This window comes from Hipposideros armiger, unplaced genomic scaffold (assembly GCF_001890085.2).
Source record: "Hipposideros armiger isolate ML-2016 unplaced genomic scaffold, ASM189008v1 scaffold_19, whole genome shotgun sequence".
NCBI classification, from domain to species: Eukaryota; Metazoa; Chordata; class Mammalia; order Chiroptera; family Hipposideridae; genus Hipposideros; species Hipposideros armiger.
The window spans coordinates 4,843,027-4,865,830 of NW_017731369.1; the positions used below are offsets into that span (position 1 = coordinate 4,843,027).

A 22,804-nucleotide genomic window follows, 5' to 3' on the forward strand; every position below is an offset into this window, starting at 1 on the left:
GCAATGATGGTGCCAACTTGGGCCAGTGAAGCAACGTCCTCCACAACTAGACTGAAGAACAAAACGACAGCAACTTGTCTGTTCTCCTTCCCCCTATTCCCCAGCACTGTTCCCATCCCCCCAATTCCCCAATAAAAAAATCTTTAAAAAAAAAAAAGATTTAGAAGTAAAAATGGATAGCACAAAAGTAGTAGAATAAAACATTAATTTTTTTTTATCTCAGAGAAAAACTTCCTAGGCAAACCACATTATCCCAGAAGCCTTAAGAGACAGTGTTGGCAGATACGATGACACAGAATGCAAAATTCATGTACATAAAAATAAAGTGTCAAACAAGCTGGAAAAAATACTTACCATACACGGCAAATGCTACTTTGCCTCATTCAAAACAGCACTCTTACAAATCAATAAGACTCACACCCTAGGAAACCAGAGAAAGGCTATAACACAGATGGCTTTTGAAAAATGCAGCTGTTCATGGTCACTCATAAAAGTTAACAGTTTTCGTGTATCGGGCAAACAAAAACTAAATTTTAATACAGCATTGGTGAAAACAAAACATAGCAAACAAGCACTCCAGTATGTTAGAAGCATAACATGAGCTCGAAAAATGTTTGTTAATTTGTCAATATCTAAATAAAAAAAATAATTATATACCATTTGATCCAACGATTCCACTTCTAAGAGTTTATCCTCCAGATAAAAATCACACCAAGACACAAATAAAGGGTATTCACTGCGGCCATGGTTAGCTACAAACAAACGTTCCACATGCTAGAAATCATGGCGCATTCATAACAAGGGACATTATACAGACAATGAAAACAAAGAGGGAGAGAGATGGGTAAATACGGAGCCATCTCCACCCCCAAAACAGTAAGGGACACACCAGTGTAGAAAACGCAGTTATGCTGGGGATACAAGATGTTACCTCTGGAAGGAGGCCTAAGGGGCTTTATCACGAGTGGTTTTGCCTCTTGGAAAGCAAATGCTGGAAAAGGGGCAGGAGGAAGACGTCCCTGTCAAGTTCTCTCCTTTTGTATTTTGAACTTTTGTATTTTGACCATTTTACCATGTACACATATGGTAATTGTTTTAATTTTTAAAAATTCGGTGGGAAAAAAATAATAGTCACATTTGTACCACGGACTGCATTTTTTCACCTCTTGCTATCACCATTTTTAGTGCTGATCGGAGTTCACTGACAAGAGAGACCGCTGGTCCTTACAAGCTGAATTGAAAAAGAACTCTTCATTTGTTAAAACTAGCATCGCAGGTTTCCCAGCCCCACGTAGAGCAGGGTGCATCAGGCCAGTGGCCCCAGCCACGGCTGACACCCTTAAACAGGTTTGTGTGCTTAGAACCACATACCCACCACAAGGGCAGCATTCCCCAGGTTACCAAGCATCTGGTCTGAGCACCCCCGCTTTCCTGGTATAAGTGTGCGGTCTTGAGAAACAGATCCCCATTTGTGACCTGCACTCTCGTTAGAACAAGCATAAGGCAGAAAGCCTGCAGGCAGACAAAATACAAGTCTCCCTGACCTCCACAAACAGAAGCAGCAGTAAACAGTACTCAAGGAACAAATACCAATGAACCTTTTATTAGTGAGGTATTTAATCGCATTTTATAAAAACAAAAAAAAATCCCACAACAAACTGAAGATTCAAGGCCTAATTCTTCAGATGTATGGTAAAAAATATCTGAGAATTCCAATATCCTGGAACTGCTACCCCATCAGTTAGGAAGTCACACAATGTACCCGAGAAGCTATTTAAAAATGGCTTTTTATAAGGCAAGTCAATCATGGCTGAGTCTGTGTGTGTCACGCCGCTGCCCCTCCGGGCACCAGCCCAGCGTGGGCTTTTCTTTTGAAGGCTAATTTGCAAAGCCTTCTGCTCAGTCAAGGGCACTGCTAAGTGCCAAGCTTGATGAGCCTCCTGGGAGAAAATGCAGAACCTGCAAAATGCAAACAGCTCAGTTTGCTATGGCTTATAATCAGGGCAAACTCTATAACAAAAGGTCAAAGTTTACAGCAAGAGAAAAGAGGACGAGGTATATGTATGTCTGAGGGGCGCCCACAGCTCCTTTCAGGAGGGAATTCTCACAGTGCGTTTAGAGTTGCTTCAAGCCTGGGAAATGGTAGCTCAGCCTGGAAGCCCAGCCCACCTAAGTCATCATTAGCATTTGGGGATCACTGCAGTTGATCCAAGCTGCCAAATTACCCACCCTCCCCCTCAGGAGCAGCACTGGGCAGGGAGGTGATGCTGACAGGTGTGGTGCCAGGAGGCCCAGAACCCAGGCCAGGGCTGCCAAGTTACTCATGGCTAATTTAGGCAGCAGACCATATGAGGAGCCCCAAAGGTCCCCCACATTTAAATTAGTAACAGAACCAAAACTTTGCTTCTCTGTTGATCTCCTCCTTTTCTCCCTTGCTCATGGCACAAATTCATTTAAAACCAGCTGAGGAAGGCGTAGGTGGAACCTTATTATAAACACTTATTGAGGATCCATCCCACCGTTATCTCCAAAATCTTCAGCTATTACCCCTCATGAATACACTGTGCTTATTTATAAATACAGAAATCCCATGTCATAGGAAACTATTGTCAAAGTGTTGACATTCACATCCAAAAACCTCTGGTCTTTATACCAGTCGAAATGGAACATGAAGGCACGCTTTAACTGGGATGGCCTGAGCAGAGGCCACGTGACCTCCACTGGGTGGAACCCACTGTACCCAAGAACTCAAAAGCCCATCAAATGCTGCTTCCAACCGAGGTCTCAAAGGTCTCAGTGTCATTGCATTTCAGCAATATGAAGAGAACAAAGTATAAGAATTAAGTTGCTAATTTGACACTCAAGATTTCTGGGAGAAATACCCACCAATTGATATATGGCATCAGAGAAATTTTACTCTGTTCTGATTAAGGATGTCCGGGCAATCTGGACTTGACCAGGGTGGGTCTCTGTTAAAGTTAAGCACGCATGGGATGGGGAGAGGGTCTTCAGGCTGTGCGCGCTGTCCAAGGCGGGGGGCCACGCTCCAGCTCCAAGACAACCCGAGCTCAGGGTCCTCACTCGTCAGGCACTTCCCGGAGCCCTTGGCTGTGGCGGCCCCGCCCACTCATCTCCAGCAGGATCTGGGCTTCGGGGTCCACATCGAGAATGCTCTTGCCGCTGTTGGCCTTGGGGAGAAGGGAAGGGTGGGTGTGTTCAATGACCGATGATGTGCAGCCAGGAACAGGCAGTGACATTCTGCTGGCTTCAAGCTTATGAGAATGGATCAATAGCTTACTACTGCCACAAGGGAACGTAGTGGGGGGCTCTGGTTCCCTCCCTGAGGTCCCCCCAACTCTGGCATGCCATCATTAGGAGATGACAAGGTGCAGAAAGGCCCAATGATGACTCATCATAGAACCGCAGAACTAGAAGGAACCCCGACTCTCCTCGTCTTGCAGACGGGCCACGCACCCACCCCCGTTCCCACCTTAAGCAGGGCCCCTCTTCCCAGGGCTGTTCATTCTGCTAACCCCCCTCCACAGACCCTGACAGAATCAGATACTGTGCACCTACTGGCATCCCTCGGGCCAGCAACAGCTGCTGGAAACAAATTCAAAATAAACTATCTCTAGATGGAGGAGTAGAAAAAAAGTGGAGCAACGACCCCATGCTCACCAGCTCCTGCCCCGAGGTGTCTCCAACTGCCCACACCTCCATCTTCTCAAACCGGAAGTCCTCCTTGGCCGACAGCTGAGGGCTGTTGTATGTGGTGCACGTGGGCTTGGCCTTGCTGTGTCCTTTCCCGAAGTCAACGTCGAGCCACAGCCCGAAGTAATTGTGCTGCCCTCCCATGCCCTGTGAAGGGAAGACCATCAGCGTCTCCTCCGTCTGAACGTCAGACCCTAAGCCCACATCAGCCTTAAATACCAGTTGGAGACGAGGGCAGATGAGAAGTGAATGTCATTTTCTTTTCTTTTCTTTTTTTTTAACTCTGATAGATTGGTGCAATTTCTATATCCCATTACAAGTTACTAAAACAGTCATCGAGGTGTCCGCACTCCCACCCCATGGCTCCTCCTCATGGGGCTACACTGGCTGACAGCAGAGGACAGAAAAAACACACACCATCAGGGCCCGGAGACCCAAATCTCAAATAAGGGGAGAGGTCAACACAGAACTTGACGATGGAAACCTGCAGGCAGGGACACATCCCCTACAGACCAGGACACTGTGCTCTGAGTATGTAAGTCCCTCACTCAGTGCATCAACTACAAGGAGAGGAAACAGGGAGAGGACCTGGGGTTGACTCAAGGCTGTTCTCCCACTGCCAGCTCTAAGCTCGTGTCAACGAGAACAGAACTGCTGTCCCACTTCTCTGGGTGCCACCTCCACCGCCTCTTCTCATGTCCCTGGTGGCCTGAAACTAATCTTGAGCAAGAGACCAGAGCAGGAACATGCAATTGACTCTCAGAGCTGCTTTTCTCCCCCCCCCCCCCCCCCGGCTGTTTACTGGCAATTCCGGGGACCTACTGGATGCTACTCTTGAGGCCAAAGCCCTCGCCCCTGTGGTCACCAAACCGCCCTTTCTGGGAGGCATCCAGGGGTCCTCAGGTGGCCCCGTGGGAAGCACACAGTGAGCCTGGGAAGAAGCATGGGGGTGCTCTTTATCCTGATGAGGGGGACCAGCCTTCCTGGCCCCTGGCTTTGGAAGCACAGGGTTGGGATTTCCCAAAAGGAGCTTTTTGTTAAGAAGCAGAGAAGAAGAAAAAATAGGCTAGGGTGCTGGCAGGAATCACATTTCTCACCCACATTAAGCTGGCTTGTATGTGCTGGGCTGGTGTGTGGATATGGGCGCCCAGCCCAGCCCCTCACCTCAGCCTGTCTCACTTACACGCCCCGCCCCTCTCCCACCCTTGGTCTTCACCTTGGTCCTCCTCTTCCTGGAGCTGAGCCTCCAGGCTGGAGCACAGAACAGACAGGAGGTGCGGTCACCCCTGCAGGAATCCCACACACTGTTTTTTGAGTTGCTGTTGACAACTCCCCATGGATCTGGGGAGCCTTGGGTGTGTCCCCTCCCCCAGCTCATCCCCCAGGTAAGTGGCAGGGCAGCAGGGCCTGGTGACTGGTCTGACGTCATGTGCAGCCATTAGGCCACAGGCCCACCATCTAATTACCAGGGAAACTCGCTAAATCCACCATTTGTACACAAACCACTGAAATGCCCCAACAGAGGCTCTCTCCTTCCATGAGAGAAATTCAGACCTAGCTGTCGCTCATCATGGCCCCGACACCTGGGCAGAATGAGCTGAACATGGCACGCTACGTAACTGAATGCACACAGCTTCCCCTGACGTGTCAGGAAGTGTCATCCTGGGCGAATCAGGATGGATTCCACCAGGGATGGGCACCACGAAGCTGGGACGTCCTCAGCCCTTCTCCAGTCCTCACCAGTCCATTTGGGATGGTCTGCTGCCCGTGATTCAGGTACATGTAGTGGTTGTTGTAGCCTGTACAGGTGTGCACGGCCATGCTGGGGGAGATGGAGAACAGGAAGCATTTGTTGTCCCCTGAAAATGACCAGAGTGCAAATGAGCAGGATCACTGATCTGAGCTGGGTACGGAGAGCAATAGGAATTGCACGCAAGCCAGCACTTAGAAGGCAAAGCAGCGACGCTTGTCACATGGGCCTACAGATGTGTCCTGAGCTCGCACCCACCTGGGAGCTCGGCCATTGCAGACCAGTGGGCAGTTCCCAGGCCTCCCAGAGGACAGGTCTTACGGCTGCCCAGGACACCAGAGGATGAGCTGAGAGTTGGAGAGTGAGAGTGACAGCTAAAAAGGAGCGTGACATATGCTTGCTGGGGACACCTTTTAGCTCTCACCGGGGAAGCAGAGATGGGAGCTCTGCCCACTGTTCACCGGAAGAATGCATCCTAGTCAGAAAGGAGGGGTGTCCTTGAGGAGCAAGGCGGCAGGTGGTCACACTCCAGCTACTGACTTGGTGCTAACACACCTCCTCAAGGCAGCACTTGACACTGTGTAAGATTGTCCCCAGCCTAAAAGAGCGTATCATCCAAAGGGCTAAGAAAACCTGCAGACACACAGCCGTCTCACAGGGAAAGAAGGTGACAGGCAGTGAAAGGTGACCATCTGCCTTCGTCCAAGGACACAAGCGTGATCATGCTGCCAGAGAGAAGTCACCAGTCAAAACTGTGGAAATGAACAGCATCCTAAGTCTCAGAGTTCTCTTCCTTTCTTGATTCATTCATTCCAGAAGCACAGTCAGCACCAGGGAGAGGGGTGGAGGCCACACTTTGCCCCCAGGGAGCTCCCAGCTCAGGAGCGGCCAAGCCAGAAATGGCCCCCACAGTTGTGAAAACTTGGCCCGAAGGTCTGCCCCTCCATAGCGACAGCGTGCAGGACACCTGATGTCAAAACAACACGTACAAGCCAACACAAGACTCAGTTCATGACACTTGGGGGTCAGGCCATTCGTGAGGCAGGAAAGAAGGTTCCAGGAAGTAAACGGGGGCACAGATGTGGAGGACGGACACAAAGCGGGATTCGAGCCCTGAAGGGCCACAAGGAGAGGCTAGCCCTCAGCCTCAGAAAGGTCTGGACAGGCAGAGGTGGGCAAGTAGAGCTCAGGCCTCAATCCAGACAGATCTACGGGGGTGCAGTTGGGGGGCAGGGGTCAGGGAGCCTCTGAAAATGCTGCATTAATGCCTCCAAGGTCAAGGAGGAAATCCTGAGATGGAGATGGCTGAGGTGAGAGCCACTCCCTGGAGGAGGGACCCCAGCAGGGACAAGGCACATGGGGGAACAGCAGGGGTCATTCCCCTTACTGAAGAGTTTGTGCACGCTGGGGCAGGGAAAGAAGGGAGATGAACCTGGAGAGGTCACCTGGAGCCATGACAGTAGGCTCTACTCTAGGCGAAGACTCAGGTTTGAGTCCAGGGGCCTGGGTGGGTGGCCCCAGCAGGCTGGAGGCAGTTTTAGGCACGATGAACTGCCCCCAGCATTGGGCACAGCATCGCTTTGCTATGCAACCCTAAGGCTGTCTTTCAACCAACATTTACTGGGTCCCGATGCTAAGCAAGGTGACGGGGCTACAAAGTGGAAGCCACTCAGCTGCAGTGGAGCCCACTCTAGTCCATTATGGGGCCTACACTCAGCAGGGAGGCCAAGTGGGGGAAGATTCCTCTCTAGGACACAAGGACCCAAGGCGTCAGTGTTACCTGCAAAAAAAGTCACGTCAACAGCGAGGCTCCCCACGTATCTCTTACAATAACAATACTCAACAACCACCCACTGCGACCCAGTTTACAAGCTGCTTGCCCAGAGCACCATTTCACATAATTCTGGGCAACTGCGGCCCAGAGAAAACAAGCACCTTGTCCAGGAGCCAGCGCTGGACTCATGAGGCTCTGTGCTCAGTCCAAAGCCACAGGCCTTTCAACTACACACCACAGAAGACAGCGCACACGTGAAGTGAGCCAGCGGCTATCCCTTCAAACCAAGTCTCAACCATTAGAAGTGCCGGTTTCTTGGACAAATGGACAAGAACTGTCTCTGAACTTGACGGGACTCTGTGATGCAAGACTGCCCTCTGCTGGAATCCCATCCTCCTATTTCAGAACAGAATGAACTCGAAGTGGAGCACTTGTGTAACTGCCTTTTCCCGCTGTTCTTCAGGAAGATTAATTCTGCTTGTTAATAAAACATGAGACCCCGCAGGGCCAACCTGGAGTTAATATTAAAGGAGCTGGAGAAAGCAGGAGCTTCTATAATAAGTTTTACCTATGGGTATAATAAAACTGCCCTGGGTCCTCTCACAGTAATAAATCGTGACCCTGAGTACAGCTATATGCTGAGTCCGTGAGTCCTCCTAGTGAATCACTGACGTGTGGGTAGTCTTAAGACCCCTGACACAGTGGGGAAGAGCTGGTAGCAGTACCTGGGTTAAAGATCTGGAACATTCTGAAGCCAAGAGAAAATAAAATCCTAGAAAGAATAGATAAGAGGTACCCAACCTTCATCTTAGGATTCCTTCCACCCGTCCCAGGCAAAGGGCCACCTGCCACTGCTAAAACCTCTCCAGTAATGACAACTGTGCACCTGGACGTGGCTCCCCAGCCGGCAGAAGCGCTGCCTAGCGGAGGGAAGACAGGGACAATCTCAGATGCGTGCAGTGTGACAGAGGACCACAGGGAGGACATGGCCCTCGCATGGCGGGGACGGCTTCCTGGAGGAGTTGACCTTGGGCTGGGTCCTGACAAGAAGCTGGCTGTGCAAACAGGGAGAAGAGGGAGAAAGCAGCACGAGCCAAGCCCTGAGACGAGAGGAACAAGGCCTATTCTGGAAACTGCAGGGAGTCCAGTGAGACTGAGCACAGAATGCAAGAGACAGGGGCAGGTCACGAAGGTGGACATAAAAGGTGTGCCGTCCTGAGGGCTGTGGGGGGTCTGTTCAAGGGTTTCCAGGAGAAGAGCACCACGTCAGGTTTGCTGGGATGTGGCAAGCAGGCTGGATGGGTGAGACCAAATGCAGAGAGGGCCAGTGAGAAGGCAGCTGCATAAGGCTGCTGAGAGCAAGATGGAGAGAAGGGGCGGGAAGGATGCAGGCAGAATGGATGGGAGCTGGTGACCACCTGGCTCGGATGTGCAACCCGTCCCAGAAGAACACAGGGCCTCTCTCCTCCATCTTTCGCATCTCAGACCCCTGGATCCTCCCTTCTACTGATCCAGCCAGGGAGGGTATGAACCTCATCTCCTCACTGGGAGAGACCCTCCCCGGAATTCATTTAGCCCATGGGAATGACAGCAGGGCTGTATCCGGTCTCTCAGAGCCACTAGGAAAAGCCCTCCACTTCACAGCCACTGGCCCCTGGGGTCCCTACTGAGAACATAGACTTGAGCAGCTGAGCCACTTACCAAGGAACACGAAGTGATACCAAACCCTGGGAAGACAGATTCACCCCTAAGTATGAGAACATCCCACTGCCCAGCAGATGAGTGTTTCAAAACTGGTCCTTTTTCTTTTTTCTTTTCTTTTTTTTTTTTTTTAAGTGTGTTTTTCCAGGACCCATTAGCTCCAAGTCAAATAGTTGTTTCAATCTACTTGTGGAGGGCGCAGCTCAGTGGCCTATGTGGGGGTCGAACTGGCAATCTTGGTGTTACGAGCACTGCACTCCAACCACCTGAGCTAACCGGCCGCCCCCCAAAACTGGTCCTTTAAAAATGTTTATCAGAGCCTTTTCCTTTGAGGAACGAGAAGAATTTACTTGGAGCCATTCATCCACTGCATTCGAGATCCCACAAAGAACTTCCGAACTTCAGCAAAATCACAAAACCTGAAAACCACGGCAGATGCGGCAAAGAGGACACATAGTGGGTTCCAGGAAAGGAAGAGGGTCCCAGAAAAGAAAATGTCCCATCTGAAAGACTCAGCGTCTCCTGGTCCCTTCTGCGGCACCCACAGCACAGCCTCTCCCATGCCCTGGACCTGGCACCATTTCATAAACCTGCAATTCGAGGTGAAGACACCTGTCCTGCTCACCTGAACCTGTTTGTCAGAATCAAAAGAGAAACCCGTGAAGCATTAAACTGCCATGAAGCAGCACCATGTTTCACTTTTCTCCCAAACACACCTAGACAAACACTTGGAGAAGATGGAAGAAATGCTCACATGCTTTTTAGCACTCACGTCCTTTGTCAGTGCTCAGGTCACCACGCCACAGCTGTCAAACCAAAACTCATAACAAGCACTGTGCTACCTCTGGGGTTTTGGGGCCAAGTCTTACCTTGAAACTGAGGCTTGATCTCCCAGGAGCAGGAGGCAAACCCACCGAACACATGGCCGTCATCGTCCTCGAGAAGTAACACACAGGGCCCCCGGCGTGGGATGCGCCCACAGAGCTGGGCGAAGCTGTGCCCGTGGAGCTCGGACGAGAAGAGCAGATGCCAGCGGTGCTGCTGCTCCCTGGGCAGGTGGGAGTTGAGATAGATGACCGACAGGACATCCAGGATGCTCTCAAACTCCTGTCCTGGGTCAACTTGACGCTCGGGGACCAGCGTGGCCAGATTGAGGGACAAGCGCAGGAGAAAGCCTCTGTGGATGATCACACTCAGGAATGTGGCCACGAGGTGGGCCCTGAACACCCAGTGCTCGATCATAGCTCGGTCACAGTCACAGTCCAGCCACTGAGGCCCCAGAAGCTTCTTACCGTCTAGTGGAGAACACAGTAATAATGGGTGATTACATCTCTTTATATCTACTCACCTCAACCTGTGCTGTCCAACATGGGAGCCAAGCGTGGTTTCTGAGCACTCGACACGTGACTCTCCCGAATTGAGATGTGTGGTAAGTATGAAATTCACAATTTCAAAGACTTGGTATGAAAAGCAGAATGTAATATGTCTCAATCATTTTTTCACATTGATTGCCAATGTTAAATTATATTTTGGATACATTATTAAAGTTAATTTCACTTGTTTCTTTTTATTATTTTAATGTGGCTACTAGAATATTTAATATTTCACGTGTATCTAGCTTTGGTGCTTGAGTTTTTGGTGCTTGCTTTGGTGCTTGATTCACACTGTTGGACAGTGTGAATCTAAACAATTCAACATCAACCCTCTTATCTTTTTCTCTACCCCGAGCTGCATTTCAGAGGCCCAGGAGACAGCCATGTCCTCACCCGGGGCCCAGATCTGAAAATCCCAGCAATTATTCCTGAATGCACTACATCAAAAGCTACTTATTCATGGCTTCTGCCCTAACAAAATCATTTGGAAAGAATATAGAAGTGCTTTGTTCTCCAGCCAAGGGTAGGGGTTGGTAAAATTTTGATATCCCTCTAGGTTATCTGGAAGAACAGGTTTCAGTCACTACAAATTATGCTTAGTTGTTTCAAAGCAGCATCTATCACCCTGCTTTCTCTCTCTAACTGACAAAGAATGGAGGTAATATGGTGGTGATACCAGAAGAAGAACTACAGGTACTGTGTGTGTGTGTGTGTATATATATATATATATATATATATATATATATATATATATATATATAATGTTATTATTTTTTCCAAGTTCCAAATACTTCACTTAAATTTTTGAAATATAACCTATTTTCAAACTGCATTTAAAAATCCAGCTTTATATAATTAAATAGTAACACTTTTATAAGACAAGTGTACTTTGCAAAGAGATCCACCATGAAGTGTTTTTAAATCCCAAGTAAATTTAAATACATACTGTTTCTCACTGAATAACAGAATACACATTCTTCTCAAGTGTACATGAGACATTCTCCAGAATAGACCATATGTTACATCATAAAACATGACTGAATAAACTCAAATGGATTGAAATCATATAGTGTATGTTCTTCAATCACAAAATAAAATTACAAATCAGTAGCAGAAGGCAATTTGGGAAAGTGCACAATCACGTAGAAATTAAATAACACACCTCTAAATAACCTATAAACTAAGGAAGAAATCACAGGCAAGTTAGAAAATACTGAGAATGAATAAAAACAAAAACATGACACATCAAAACTTATGGGATACAGCTAAAGCAGTGTTTACAGGGAAATTTATAGCCATAAATGCCCATGTTGAAAAAGAAGAGATCTCAAATCAATAACCTAACCTTCTAGTTTAAGAAACTAGATCAAGAAGACAATACCAAACCTAAAGGAAGCAGAAAGAAGGAAAGAAAAGACTTGGGCAAAGATAAATGAAATAGAGACTAGACAAGCGACAGGGAAAATCCACAAAACCAAAAGCTGGCATTGGCTCTTTGAAAATATCAACAACAAAAAATAGACAAACCTTTAGCTGGACTGATCAAGAAAAAAGAGAAGACTCAAGTGGCTAAAATCAGAAATGAAAGTGGGGACATCGGGCCGGCCGAGTGGCGTGTTGGTTAAGAGTTGGCTTGGGACGCCAGCTCTGAGCAGCAGGGCCCAGGTTCGGATCCCACATAAGGGCCAATGACACTGTGCCCTTTTACAGCTAAGATAGTGAATAATAGCTCGACCTGGAGCTGAGCTTCTGTGAGTCACCAGCGATGGCATAGGCTGCAGCCCCTGCTGCAGTGGGCTGCCATGGGCTACCGTGCGTAGCCAGCAGCCAGCGTGAGTGGCCAGCAGCTGCCGTGAGTGGCCATCCAGGAGCCGGCAACTGATCTGCCTCGCCTGGGAAGAGTGCAATGGTGGTGCCAACTTGGGCCAGTGAAGCAACATCCTCCACAACTAGTCTGAAGAACAAAAGGACAGCAACTTGTCCGTTCCCCTTCCCCGATTCTCCAATGCTGTCCCACCCCCCATTCCCCAACAAAATCTTTAAAAAAAAAAAAAGAAAAGAAAAGAAAGTGGGAACATCATTACTGACCTTGCAGAATAAGGATTATAAAGGAATACTACAAACAGTTGTATGCCAACCAATTAGACAATCTAAGTAGTCCTCCCAAGGTGGAAGACTCACCCTTTCTGATTTCAAAACTTTACTGCAAGGCTACAGTAATTGAGACAGCGTGGTACCACTCTACACCACCAAGGTCTCCGTGTGTGAGCACACACAGGTCACTTGCCTGCAAGCTTCATCTCGGAGAACAGCTGAGCTGCCAGCACCTGCACGCTGGGCGGGGAGCCTGGGGCTTTCTTCTGAGTCCAGCCTCTCAGTTCCTGTCTGTGGTTTAGCACGTGCACTACAGAGCCAACCAGATCCTCTGTAAACTTGAAGATCACAATTTTACCATTAATAACATTTCCACAGTGACCGATGACCTACATCAAATCAATAAGGGGAAGGACATTTTATCTCTTTAATGCCAACTACAATGGCCATGACGTGGGAAAAGACAATGTAACTTAGGGAATTATTCCTTTTTCTAATGCTACCCTTCGGCTGGTCTATTTTTGCCAAAGCCTTTGTCCAGAGTTCTGACCTCAACTAGTTATGTGGCCTAGGGTTCCCGGAGGGCAGACATCTCCACCATGTCTCCACCAGCTGCTTCATCATCCTGAATCCTCCACCTAAGGCCACCGAGACTCCTTGGGATGGCTGAGGTGATGGGCCTCATGGCCTCTCTACCTTTTGGACGTCTTTTGCTTTCACAGGACCTTCTGTGTTAGAAATCATTTTCAGGATCACGAGACTCTTCTCCTCAGAGTTCCCTTTCAGCAGGTGGGACATCGAAACTGTGAACTGGTCCTGGAAGACGCTCTCGCTGGGCCCCTTAGCCTTCCCTGTCAGGTCAACCCTCCGCATGCCGTCATACAGTCTGGTGACCATCTCCGGGGGAAGAGCTTCCGCGATGCGGCTCTGTTGGGGACAAACAGGAGAAAAGGCTGGACAGGGTGCCAGTTAAATGTGGTAGGATCCCAGAAAAATAACAAGGGGACCAAGACCAACCACTGCTATGGCGCAATGCTGCTACCTTCCTAAATCCCCACATGTAACATCTCTCCCCCACCCAAGGCCATCACACCACCCAAGGATCCACGAACCTAACACATCTTGGCTTATGATTCATCCTGCCCATCAGACACTTCCATAATCTGTCCCCAACCCTCCAAACCCTCCAGTTTCCCCAGAGTGGCCATGTCATTCCTGCCTCTGGCCATCATCTGCTCTTCACTCTGCTCAGAACATCTTCGTCATTCTGCACTCTGACGGCTGCCATGGGCATGTCTGAATTTATTAGCGTATAGAGCATATGTCTGTGTATAACTAATTTGGTCTCCACTATATTAGAGACTTCCAAATTAGCTAGCTGTCACTTCTTACCCAAGTTCTTTGGGCTCAATATGTATTTTTAATTTGTATTTAAATTTAAAACCTAGTTCTTGATGAATGTCTTGCCAATAACATTCTGTAAATATTGTTTTCTTTTTGACTCCAACATCAGATCAGATTTGGCCTAGGGATTACAAACAAATGGTGACAGAAAGCAAATCATGAACTCAATCACCAATTTCTACCATAGTCCAGTCTGAAAACTGGATTCTCCTGTAACGACTCCCTCTATCTACACTGTGACATTGATATTCTGCAGTTCTTTGTAAAGCAGGTTCCCACACTCACTGCTCAAAAAGAGTATACCTATTTCTGTTAGTGTTTTCAAAGTTCTACTGGAAAAGCAGCCTTGAATTTCTCCCCGAAGAAAACTTGATTTAGTTGCCAAGGTTTTCTGATCAACTTTTAACCATATTTATCTTGATAGACACTTGTGAACATTGCCACCCATTCTGCAGTCAAGTCCCTCATTGGCCCATCTGGTTCTGTCTGCTCCAGCGTGGTGGGTGACCTGGCAGACAGGGGCGCTTTGGGTCCAGTGGAGATACACGTGCACGCACATGCGCGCGCACACACATACACCACAGAGCTGGCCAGTTTCCTCATCTGTATGGTGAGTATGTCGGGGGATCCCCAAAGCCCAGTTGGCTCCCACTCTGCATGTTCTAGAAGCAGAGGCTGCTAGAATGCCTCCCCACCTTGCCTTCCCTCCCACTGCCCAGGAAGATGGGCTAATATTATCCCTTTCCCGTGTCTTGCCTCAGTCTGAGCACTCGGACCCATGGTTCAAAGCCCCGTGGAACGAGGCCAAAAGATGGGGAAATAGGTAGTTTTAACTTTTTGTCAGGTGAACCTTAACTTTGAAAAGGTTATTTTGTTATTTTGTTAGGAGTACCGTAAGATTCCTAGGCCATCAAACACTTACAAACCCTAATAAAGTCAAAGGAACACTTGAAACTTTGCGGTTACTGGACCTACGCATCCCACTAAGGCAGTGTCACCAGGGGGGAAGTCAGGAGACAATGGTCAAGACATGGGAAGTAGGGCTGGCCCCTTTGGTCAATCTCAAGTTAGAAATGTCCCCAAAATACCACGATATGAAGGCAGAGCAGAGTTGCTGCAACACAGACCACAGTAGCCCACTCAGCTAGAAATAGGTACTATCTGACCCTTTAGAGAAAACAAATGTTTTAGTGTTCCCATACACCTTTCTTATAGAGAGTCGTAAAAAACGGAGAGCCGATTTTGGCCTGGGGGCCATAGTTTGCAGACTCCTGCTCTGAACTAAACATTAACTGATGACCGTTACTCTTGCCTTCAGTGCCTTCAGAGAGAAGGATCTGGGTGAGGTATTTGGGCTGCTTTTCTCCGATGACAGAGCATCAAACAATCTATCCATCTCGGCCTGCTCCGCAGGAAGGAACTGTGAAGACACAGTCTGCCCCGGTCGGCTTTTGCCATTCCCCATCTCTCCCAATACCTGGCAGGATTCTCTGCAGAAGGAAAAGACACCAAGTTAGAGCGAAAAATCAAAATATAATAATCGTAGAAAATAAACATTGGTAATTATATGATCAAGTTAATATATATTGATCTAGCTGTACAATGCAGCTAAAACACATCAGAGCTATGTACTATTATTTAAATGTGGTGGAACTTAATAGTTTAAAGAAGTGTGAAAACCCAGTCCTGATTCCTATGATCTCTGAAAGTATGCTCAAAATTGCCAAACAGTCTGGACTTCTTTATTTGAAAAGAGCAGTTCCCAAGCTAATGTAACTAAAAGATAGAAAAGTCAGTCTTTTCATCTAAATATTCATTTTATTAAAAACATGAGTTGAAAAAAAAATCTATAAGGCAGGATGATCATGCTGTCGTAAGAAACGTCCAAACCTGTAGAGAATTTTTATGAATTTATTTGAGCCAAGTTGATAATTACCAGGAGGCAAAATCTCAATGGATTGAGAAAAATGCTCCAGAGAATGGCAGTTATGTAGCTTATTTTATACATTAGAATCAAAGGAGGAGACGTGTGGTTTACATGAAATCCACTGATGGTAGACTAAGCGGGTGGGAGAAAGCAAAGCAGGAAAATCTCTGGGATTGGATAAGAAGTAAAACAGGGAGACACATACTTCTTTTACATGGGTGGGTACAGAAAAATTAATAATTACCATTTTGCAGCACATAGAGATGCTATTGGGGAACAAGATAACAATGAGGGGTTCTGTGGTCTGTGCTCTGGTGAGGAGGTTGTGCCCTGAGGGGTCTGGAAAACAAGATTATGCTGACATCTCAAAAGTATGTTATTTTAGATGCAAAAAGACAATAGACAGGCTCACTTAAGGTAAGGACTGACCTTTGTCAAGGCCTAGGATGTGACTGCCTGCCATGACTCCCTTTTAGTTAGGAATTTTTATGTTCAGACCATTCTACGTGGTTATGTTCAGTCTCTGAGTTTGTAGGGCCCTCCATGCAGGCCTCCCTAAGATTGCCAGGTTTAATATGTGGCCTCTTTTTCACCCACAGTCACAACTATTTGAATAAAATCAACACCTTGGAAATATCATCAACAAAGGGAATATGCTATTTGACAAGTTTTCCTTTGTGACCCAGGCTCTGCCTCCTACTAGCTGTGTAGCCTGGTGCAAGCTACTGAAACCCTGTGCCTCAATTTCCTCATTTCTAAAATGGGAATAATCACGGCCCTACCTCAGATGCTGTTGTGATAATTTCACAATTATCACTCTTCAGATTCCAGCCAGTGAGTTCAGCAATGTTTGCAGAGGCCAGTACCCAAAGGCAGGTGACTTCTGTTCATTGTCACAGACCTCATTACAGAAAGGGGTCAAATGCCAACAGATCTGTGGATTCAAAAAGAAAAACAGTCAGTTTAAAATTTTTCTGGGCCAGCCAAGTGGCTCAGTTGGTTAAGAGTTGGCTTGGGAGCGCAAGCTCTGAGCAGAAGGGCCGTGGGTTCAGTTTCCACATGGGCTAGTTACACTGTGCCCTCTACAGCTAAGATAGTGAACAACAGCTAGACCTGGAGCTGGGCTGCCGTGAGTGGCCGGCAACGGTGTACGCCACAGTGGGGCTGCAGTGGGCTGCTGTGAACTACCATGAGTGGCCGGCAGCCAACAGCCAGCAAGAACTGCCGTGAGCCACTGTGAGCAGCTGTCGAATGGCCGGCAACCAATTACCTCAGCCGGGAAGAGCACAATGATCATAATACCAACATGGGCCAATGAAGCGGTGTCCTCCACAACTAGACTGAAGAACAAAAGGACAGCAACTTGCCCGTTCCCCTTCCCCGATTCCCCAATAAAATCTTTAAAAAAAAAAAATCTTCAGTAGCAAGTGCGGTGACTTCTTAATTCCTGTCCTTACTTTATCTGAAAACTCGCATTAGGGACATTGCTGGAGAGACAAGCACTCCATAAACTAAGTGAACCCAACAGCCAACAGTCTCCCGCCGGGTCCGTGAGGGAAGGGCGGGCCGCCTCAGCTGGCACCGAGCACAGATAACAGGCCCAACAAGTACCAGCTGTTCAAAGCCTCAAGGGGAAATTGGGTGCAGTTGGAATCTTTCTTTCTTTTTGTTAAGGTGAGGCTCACCTAACATCAACTTCACCATTTTAAAGTGTCAACTCAGTGTCATTTAGTACATGCACAATGTTGTGCAAACGCCACCTCTATCTAGTTTCAAAACATTTCTATCACCCCCAAAGAAACCCTGCATTCATTAACAATCACTCCCCATCCCCCTCCCGCACCCCTGGCAGCCACTGATGTGCTGCTCCGTGGGATCTGCCTACACCGGATATTTCATGTAAATGGAATCATACCGATATGCTGTCTTGTGACTGGCTTCTTTTCACTCAGCACAATGTTTTCAAGGTTCACCCATGTTGCAGCACGTGTCAACACTTCATTCCTTTTCACGGCTGAATAATATTCCAGTGTATGGAGATACCACATTTGGTTTATCCATTTATCTGCTGATGGACATTTAGGCTGTTCTTACCTTCTGGGTAGTGTACACACATGTTCATGTCAGCACGATTCACACGTACTTGTTTGAGTCCCTGCTTTCACATTCGGGGGGTATGCACCTAGGAGTGGAATTTCTGGGGCCCATGGTAATCCGATGTTTCACTTTTAAGGAACCACCAACCCGTTTTCTAGTTTCCATTCCCAGCAGCAGAGCATGAGGTTTCCAATTTCTCCATATCCCCTCCAACACTTTTGCTATTTTTTCTGTCTTTTATTATCACTGCCACCCTGAAAGGGGGACCTGTCTGCCCAGAACAGGAAGGCTGCAGCAGAGGGCTCCTTGGAGAAGGGACTGTCTGTCGCACACTTGCAAAGGCAGGCTGAAAATGAGGGCTTCCGCAACCCAGTCTGGGGCTGTCACTCACAGGCCATCTGATCTAAATGCTTCCACTCAAGTTTCTCTGCAGCGTAAGAGCCAAGAAGGAAACCTCTGGCCCTGGACTCAAGGTCCAGCCGGCACAAGGCTTTCCTCTAAGATACAGGGGACGGCAGCAGCTGGTGCCTGGTCCCCTCCAGGGGGCACAGCCCAAGCAGCCACACCAAGGCAGACTCATCCTCTCCCATCAACTCTTCTAAGAGCCCCAAGAAACAACTTGATCATTTAGGACTCGATTAGGAAGTGAGCCATCATCACTTGATTTTTAAACGCCCACTGACTCCAAAGGAGAGTAAGAAAAGGGTGTAAAGCAAAGGGAGAAAGTAGGCACCTACATCAGTGATTCTGCAGTTACTGTCGCATATCCTACGTGCTGTATGCATTATGAGGCAGCCTAAGGCAACGCCCAGGAGAAATGACAATAGAAAATATATCCACGCCCACTGGCTGAAGTTAAGCAAGAGCCCGTGTAGTCAAAGCCATGTGTCCACGTGGCTACAGCAAGGAAGCATGGTGGTCTCAGCAAGAGCGTGTGAGGGGGGCTTGGGATGGGGTTGGGGCTGCCTTCCTGGGAGGCTCACAGAAGGGAGAGTTCAGCCTGGATTGGGTGTGATTCAGTGACTGGGTGTCTTATTAATTTTTAACCAGATGCAGGAGGGATAGAAAAGGGCTAAAGTTATAATTAGGAAGGACACTCCACCATTCGTGTTTCCCAGGAAAGGGGGCTGGGGGAGCTATTTGGGGAGCTCATACAGTGATCTTATCTCTGTCGGTACAGCACGTTTCTGCTTTGGCTTTGTTCTGTCGCAGCTTTACATGTATTACTGATAAATCACAACAACTTTAGTCAAAAGTATTTTGACCACACATACACACACACAAATTTGATTCTCTCAAAATCTGGGTTAATTTATCAGGTCACCAGAAAATTGGTCATACAATTCTCCCTGCACCCTATCTTGTTATTCTGCTGAAATCCTGAAAACCGTAAACGTATGAGAATGCACCCTAGTGAATTCACTTCATTCTTTGATAGGGTCTTCATAGCAATGACCACCACACTTTTTCACTTCCTCTAGAAGACCTTAAGGTTTGTGACATGAGAAGGCTCATGACTTACCTAAACGCTGGAAGAGATGTCCGTAGTCTTCCTGACACCTGGGAGGGAAAGGTTTTTGAGACATTAGCACAGCTTCGCTTCAGAGCTGAGCTCTCAAGGCTGTGCCCACCCCAGACAGACCCCTGAGGCTGGCCTCACAGATGCATGTGGTCCCTCTGGGCAGTTCCTCTCTGCCCCTCGTCTGGCTCAGAGGGCTCGTGCTGACCACCTTGCACACCTCACCCTCCTACTCAGCCTTCGGGTTCCAAGACCACCCGGCATTTGTGACTTTCCTAGAGTTGACTGTTGCCTTAACTTAAATGGAGATAGGCCCATCTTCACTCACTCTGCTTTCTCCCCCCACCCCACCCCACCCCACCACTGGCCTTACTGGTTGCCTAGAATCTGAAAGTCACAAAAGAGACTCTGTCCCACAGCCACCTGCCCAGCACCTGAGCCAGCCTGGCACACACAGGCACAGGATGTACCTGACCAATGACTGTGTCATTTGTGGCTAGCCTCTCAGGTGGACCGGCTCATTCTCCCACCACCTTGTGGGCTCCCATGTGCAAATCCCAGAGGCTGGCCTGGCCTAGCTCCCGAGAAGGCCCAAGACCCCTCGTTCAGCTCCCACAGGATTCACTCCCAGGTGCCCACCTCACTCAAGGGTCCCTTGGATCAGTGCCACTCGCTCTACCACCCACAACAGGTTCCCTGCCCAAGGACAGGCTCCAGGAGCTTCATCTCTGTACCCCACGGCCCACCAGGCCTGGGCCACGGCAGGGACTCAGCACATTCACTGAGCCACCTCCACCCGGAGAAGAACACAAGCCCAGAAGCCACCAAACAGAGCACACAGCAAGGACGGGACCTTAAGCAGATGCCATCTCCAGCTCCTAAATCGTCGCCATCTAAATGCCAAATCCCAGATTCCCAGAATCCTGAGAAAGCTTCCTCCCCGCTCAAAACGAAGGAATCACTCTACCAGGGGATACCAGCCTCTTTCAGGGGTTTCTCACTCTCTGCCCTACTGATATTAGCTGGGGCTGAAAGGCCACCAACATCTAAATGCCACTCTATGGAAGTTTCCACGTGTTCCATGATTGAGGCATCAGTGTACCCAGGGGCTGTGCCCCTAAACGGGCCTAGTTCCCGCCTCCTGAAGGACACTTTCTGATGTCAGCGCACGCATCTATTCCTTCAATGTATAGCTAAGCATGTCCTGGGCCAGGCCCCATCAGAGACAGCGGGTGACACTGAGAAGGCTCAGGCAGGCCCGGGCCTGCAGAAGCATCCTGTCCAACAGGGAGAGAGCCCAGTGCTGTGGGGACCCGTGGGGACTGGGGTGAGGAGAACACAGGAGTCATGACATGTTCTGACTGGGCCTTCCGACACCCACAGGTGGTTCGCCTGCAAAGTGGGCACCGTGCGCACAAAGGTGTGGGGTGAACACTGAGATCAGCCAGGTGAGGTCTGGTGTGGGGAAGGTACCAGAAGGGGCTACACAGCTAGGGGGGCCCTTGTCTGCCCCTCCCTTCCAGCCTACCCCACCTCCTCCTCTGTCCCACTAGAAACAGCTTCCTCCACTGTGGTATGTAAACAAATCAGTAGGGAGCAGCCTGGCCAGGTCCTCCGCCGCCCCAAACAGTGAGAAAGGAACAGGCTGGGCGAGCAGCCCACACAGACGGCAGAAATACACAGGATTGGTGCAGACCATCAGCATGGGGGTGGGAACAGGGCGTCGCCAGGAGGAGGCACCAGGAAAGGCCCAGAAGCAAGGCCCACTGGCAGCCCTGGTTTTTTTCCAATAGGAGGAAGCAGGGTATATAGCAGCTTCAAATAGGAGCTTCGGGCCTATAGAAGGAGGGGCGGCCTCTGACAACATGCCCCTCACCCCTGCCCCACCATTAAGTCTACAGGGCACTGGGGAAGTGATGCATCTCAAAACAGCTCCAAGGGCAACCCTACCTCCTTCTAAAGAGCTCCTGCAAGGCCAGATGAAGTAACGGCAATGGTACAAAATGTTCCCCAGTTCATCCATCCTAAGCTCGATTGCTTTAACCATGCCAGGAATCTCTTTAATCGACTTTGGGGAGGACATGGAGGCCTTTGATGAGTCCTTACTTCTCCCCAAATGCAAGTTCCTGAACTTTCTTTCAGTCTCCAGCAATGGTTTTCTCATGGGGCTGTCCTGGGTACATCTCACTACATGGTACAGCCTTTTTCCTGGCAATTTGTGCATAAAACCACCCTCTGCTGGCCTGAGTCTTCTGTAGGTTTATACATATCAAGTTCTCTTTCAGGAGGACGCACCACATTGTTACTCTAAGATTGTTCACACCAGTAGTTCTCAACTGGAGGTGGTTTTGTCCTCCAGGGGACATTTGGCAATGATTTTTGGTGGTTGCCACTGAGGAGGGGGTTACTGTAGGCATCTGGTGGGTAGAAACCATGGGTGCTGCTAAATATCCTACAATGCACAGGACACTCCCACCCCTCCCCCAACAAAGAATTACTTGGCCCCAAATGTCAGTAGGGCAGAGGGTGAGAAACCCTGGCGGCCAAGGATGTGGGGTCATGGGGCACAATGGGGGGGGGCGGGTCCATACTGAATCATATCCAGAACATTCCCCTCTCAGCACAGGGGCCCCAGGCTCTGAAGTTTGGTGTAAAGCAAAGATGGGCAAATCTGAGTTCAAGTTCTGACACTTGTTGGTTTTACGACCGTGGGCAAGTCACTAAGCCTTTTCAAACCTTAGTAAAATGGTGGAAATGCCACCAGCCCCATAATGAGGTGGAAAGGATTACATGAGGTCTTGCCTTGGAACAAGAGAAACAGTCCAGCTTGGAAGGAACAAACTCCCTCAGTGCTGGGGAGGGCACCAGGAGCCCTTTTCTGCAGAATGGGGCCTGCAGTTCCAGCTAGCATCCTAGGGTAGCTCAGTCAACCCCTTCTCGGAGCCTCTCCAACAGGCTCCTGTCCTGGGGGTGCTCTCCACCCTGGCCTGCCAAACTCTCACCCCCAACCTCTAAGGGGCCACTGTCCTGAGAGTGGAGATCTGACCCTCAGCACCACCTTTCTGGGAAGAGTCCAAATGCCTCATCAGGACAAAAGTACTTCAAGCCCTGTTTACATCCCTTCTGCAACCAGCAACTCTTCTGCAAAGGGTCATAGCTTGAGCCTGAGCCGACCTTCAGGCAGTGCAGAGTCCCTGCTGACCAGAAGGTGACCCGTCCTGCCCTTGGGGGGCTGCCTCACTCCAGGGAAACCCACTAACTCATCTGCAGAGGTGTCAGCCTGGGGGAGCTTTCTTTTCCTCTCTCCGCTGCCCTGAATTTAGTGATCAACTCAACTAACCTGGGAAAAAGGAAAAAGCTAGTAGGTTGTGATCGCAATACAAACAGGAAGATTACCCCTGAACCACACACACACATACACACACACACACACACACACACACACACACACACA

General features: G+C 48.8%; 1 protein-coding gene across 5 annotated transcripts in view; it reads right to left on the bottom strand.

The window, feature by feature from the left end:
* Nucleotides 1-196: 196 nt before the first annotated feature.
* MEAK7 (MTOR associated protein MEAK7) overlaps nt 197-22,804 on the bottom strand; it is a 23,117-nt gene continuing 509 nt past the window's right edge. For 2 of the 5 annotated variants that reach the window (XM_019635227.1, XM_019635228.1), the window contains exons 2-10: nt 19,354-19,391; nt 16,517-16,668; nt 15,120-15,297; nt 13,100-13,330; nt 12,597-12,741; nt 9,806-10,231; nt 5,452-5,570; nt 3,679-3,858; nt 197-3,188 (exon numbers count right to left, since the gene is read on the bottom strand). In XM_019635227.1, the coding sequence (XP_019490772.1) occupies nt 3,078-3,188; nt 3,679-3,858; nt 5,452-5,570; nt 9,806-10,231; nt 12,597-12,741; nt 13,100-13,330; nt 15,120-15,272 (1,365 nt within the window). In that variant the 5' untranslated portion in view covers nt 15,273-15,297; nt 16,517-16,668; nt 19,354-19,391 and the 3' untranslated portion in view covers nt 197-3,077. Of the gene's footprint in view, nt 3,189-3,678; nt 3,859-5,451; nt 5,571-9,805; nt 10,232-12,596; nt 12,742-13,099; nt 13,331-15,119; nt 15,298-16,516; nt 16,669-17,649; nt 17,689-19,353; nt 19,392-22,804 lie in introns of those variants that run through there. The other 3 variants (XM_019635231.1, XM_019635230.1, XM_019635229.1) reach the window with 2 other exon arrangements.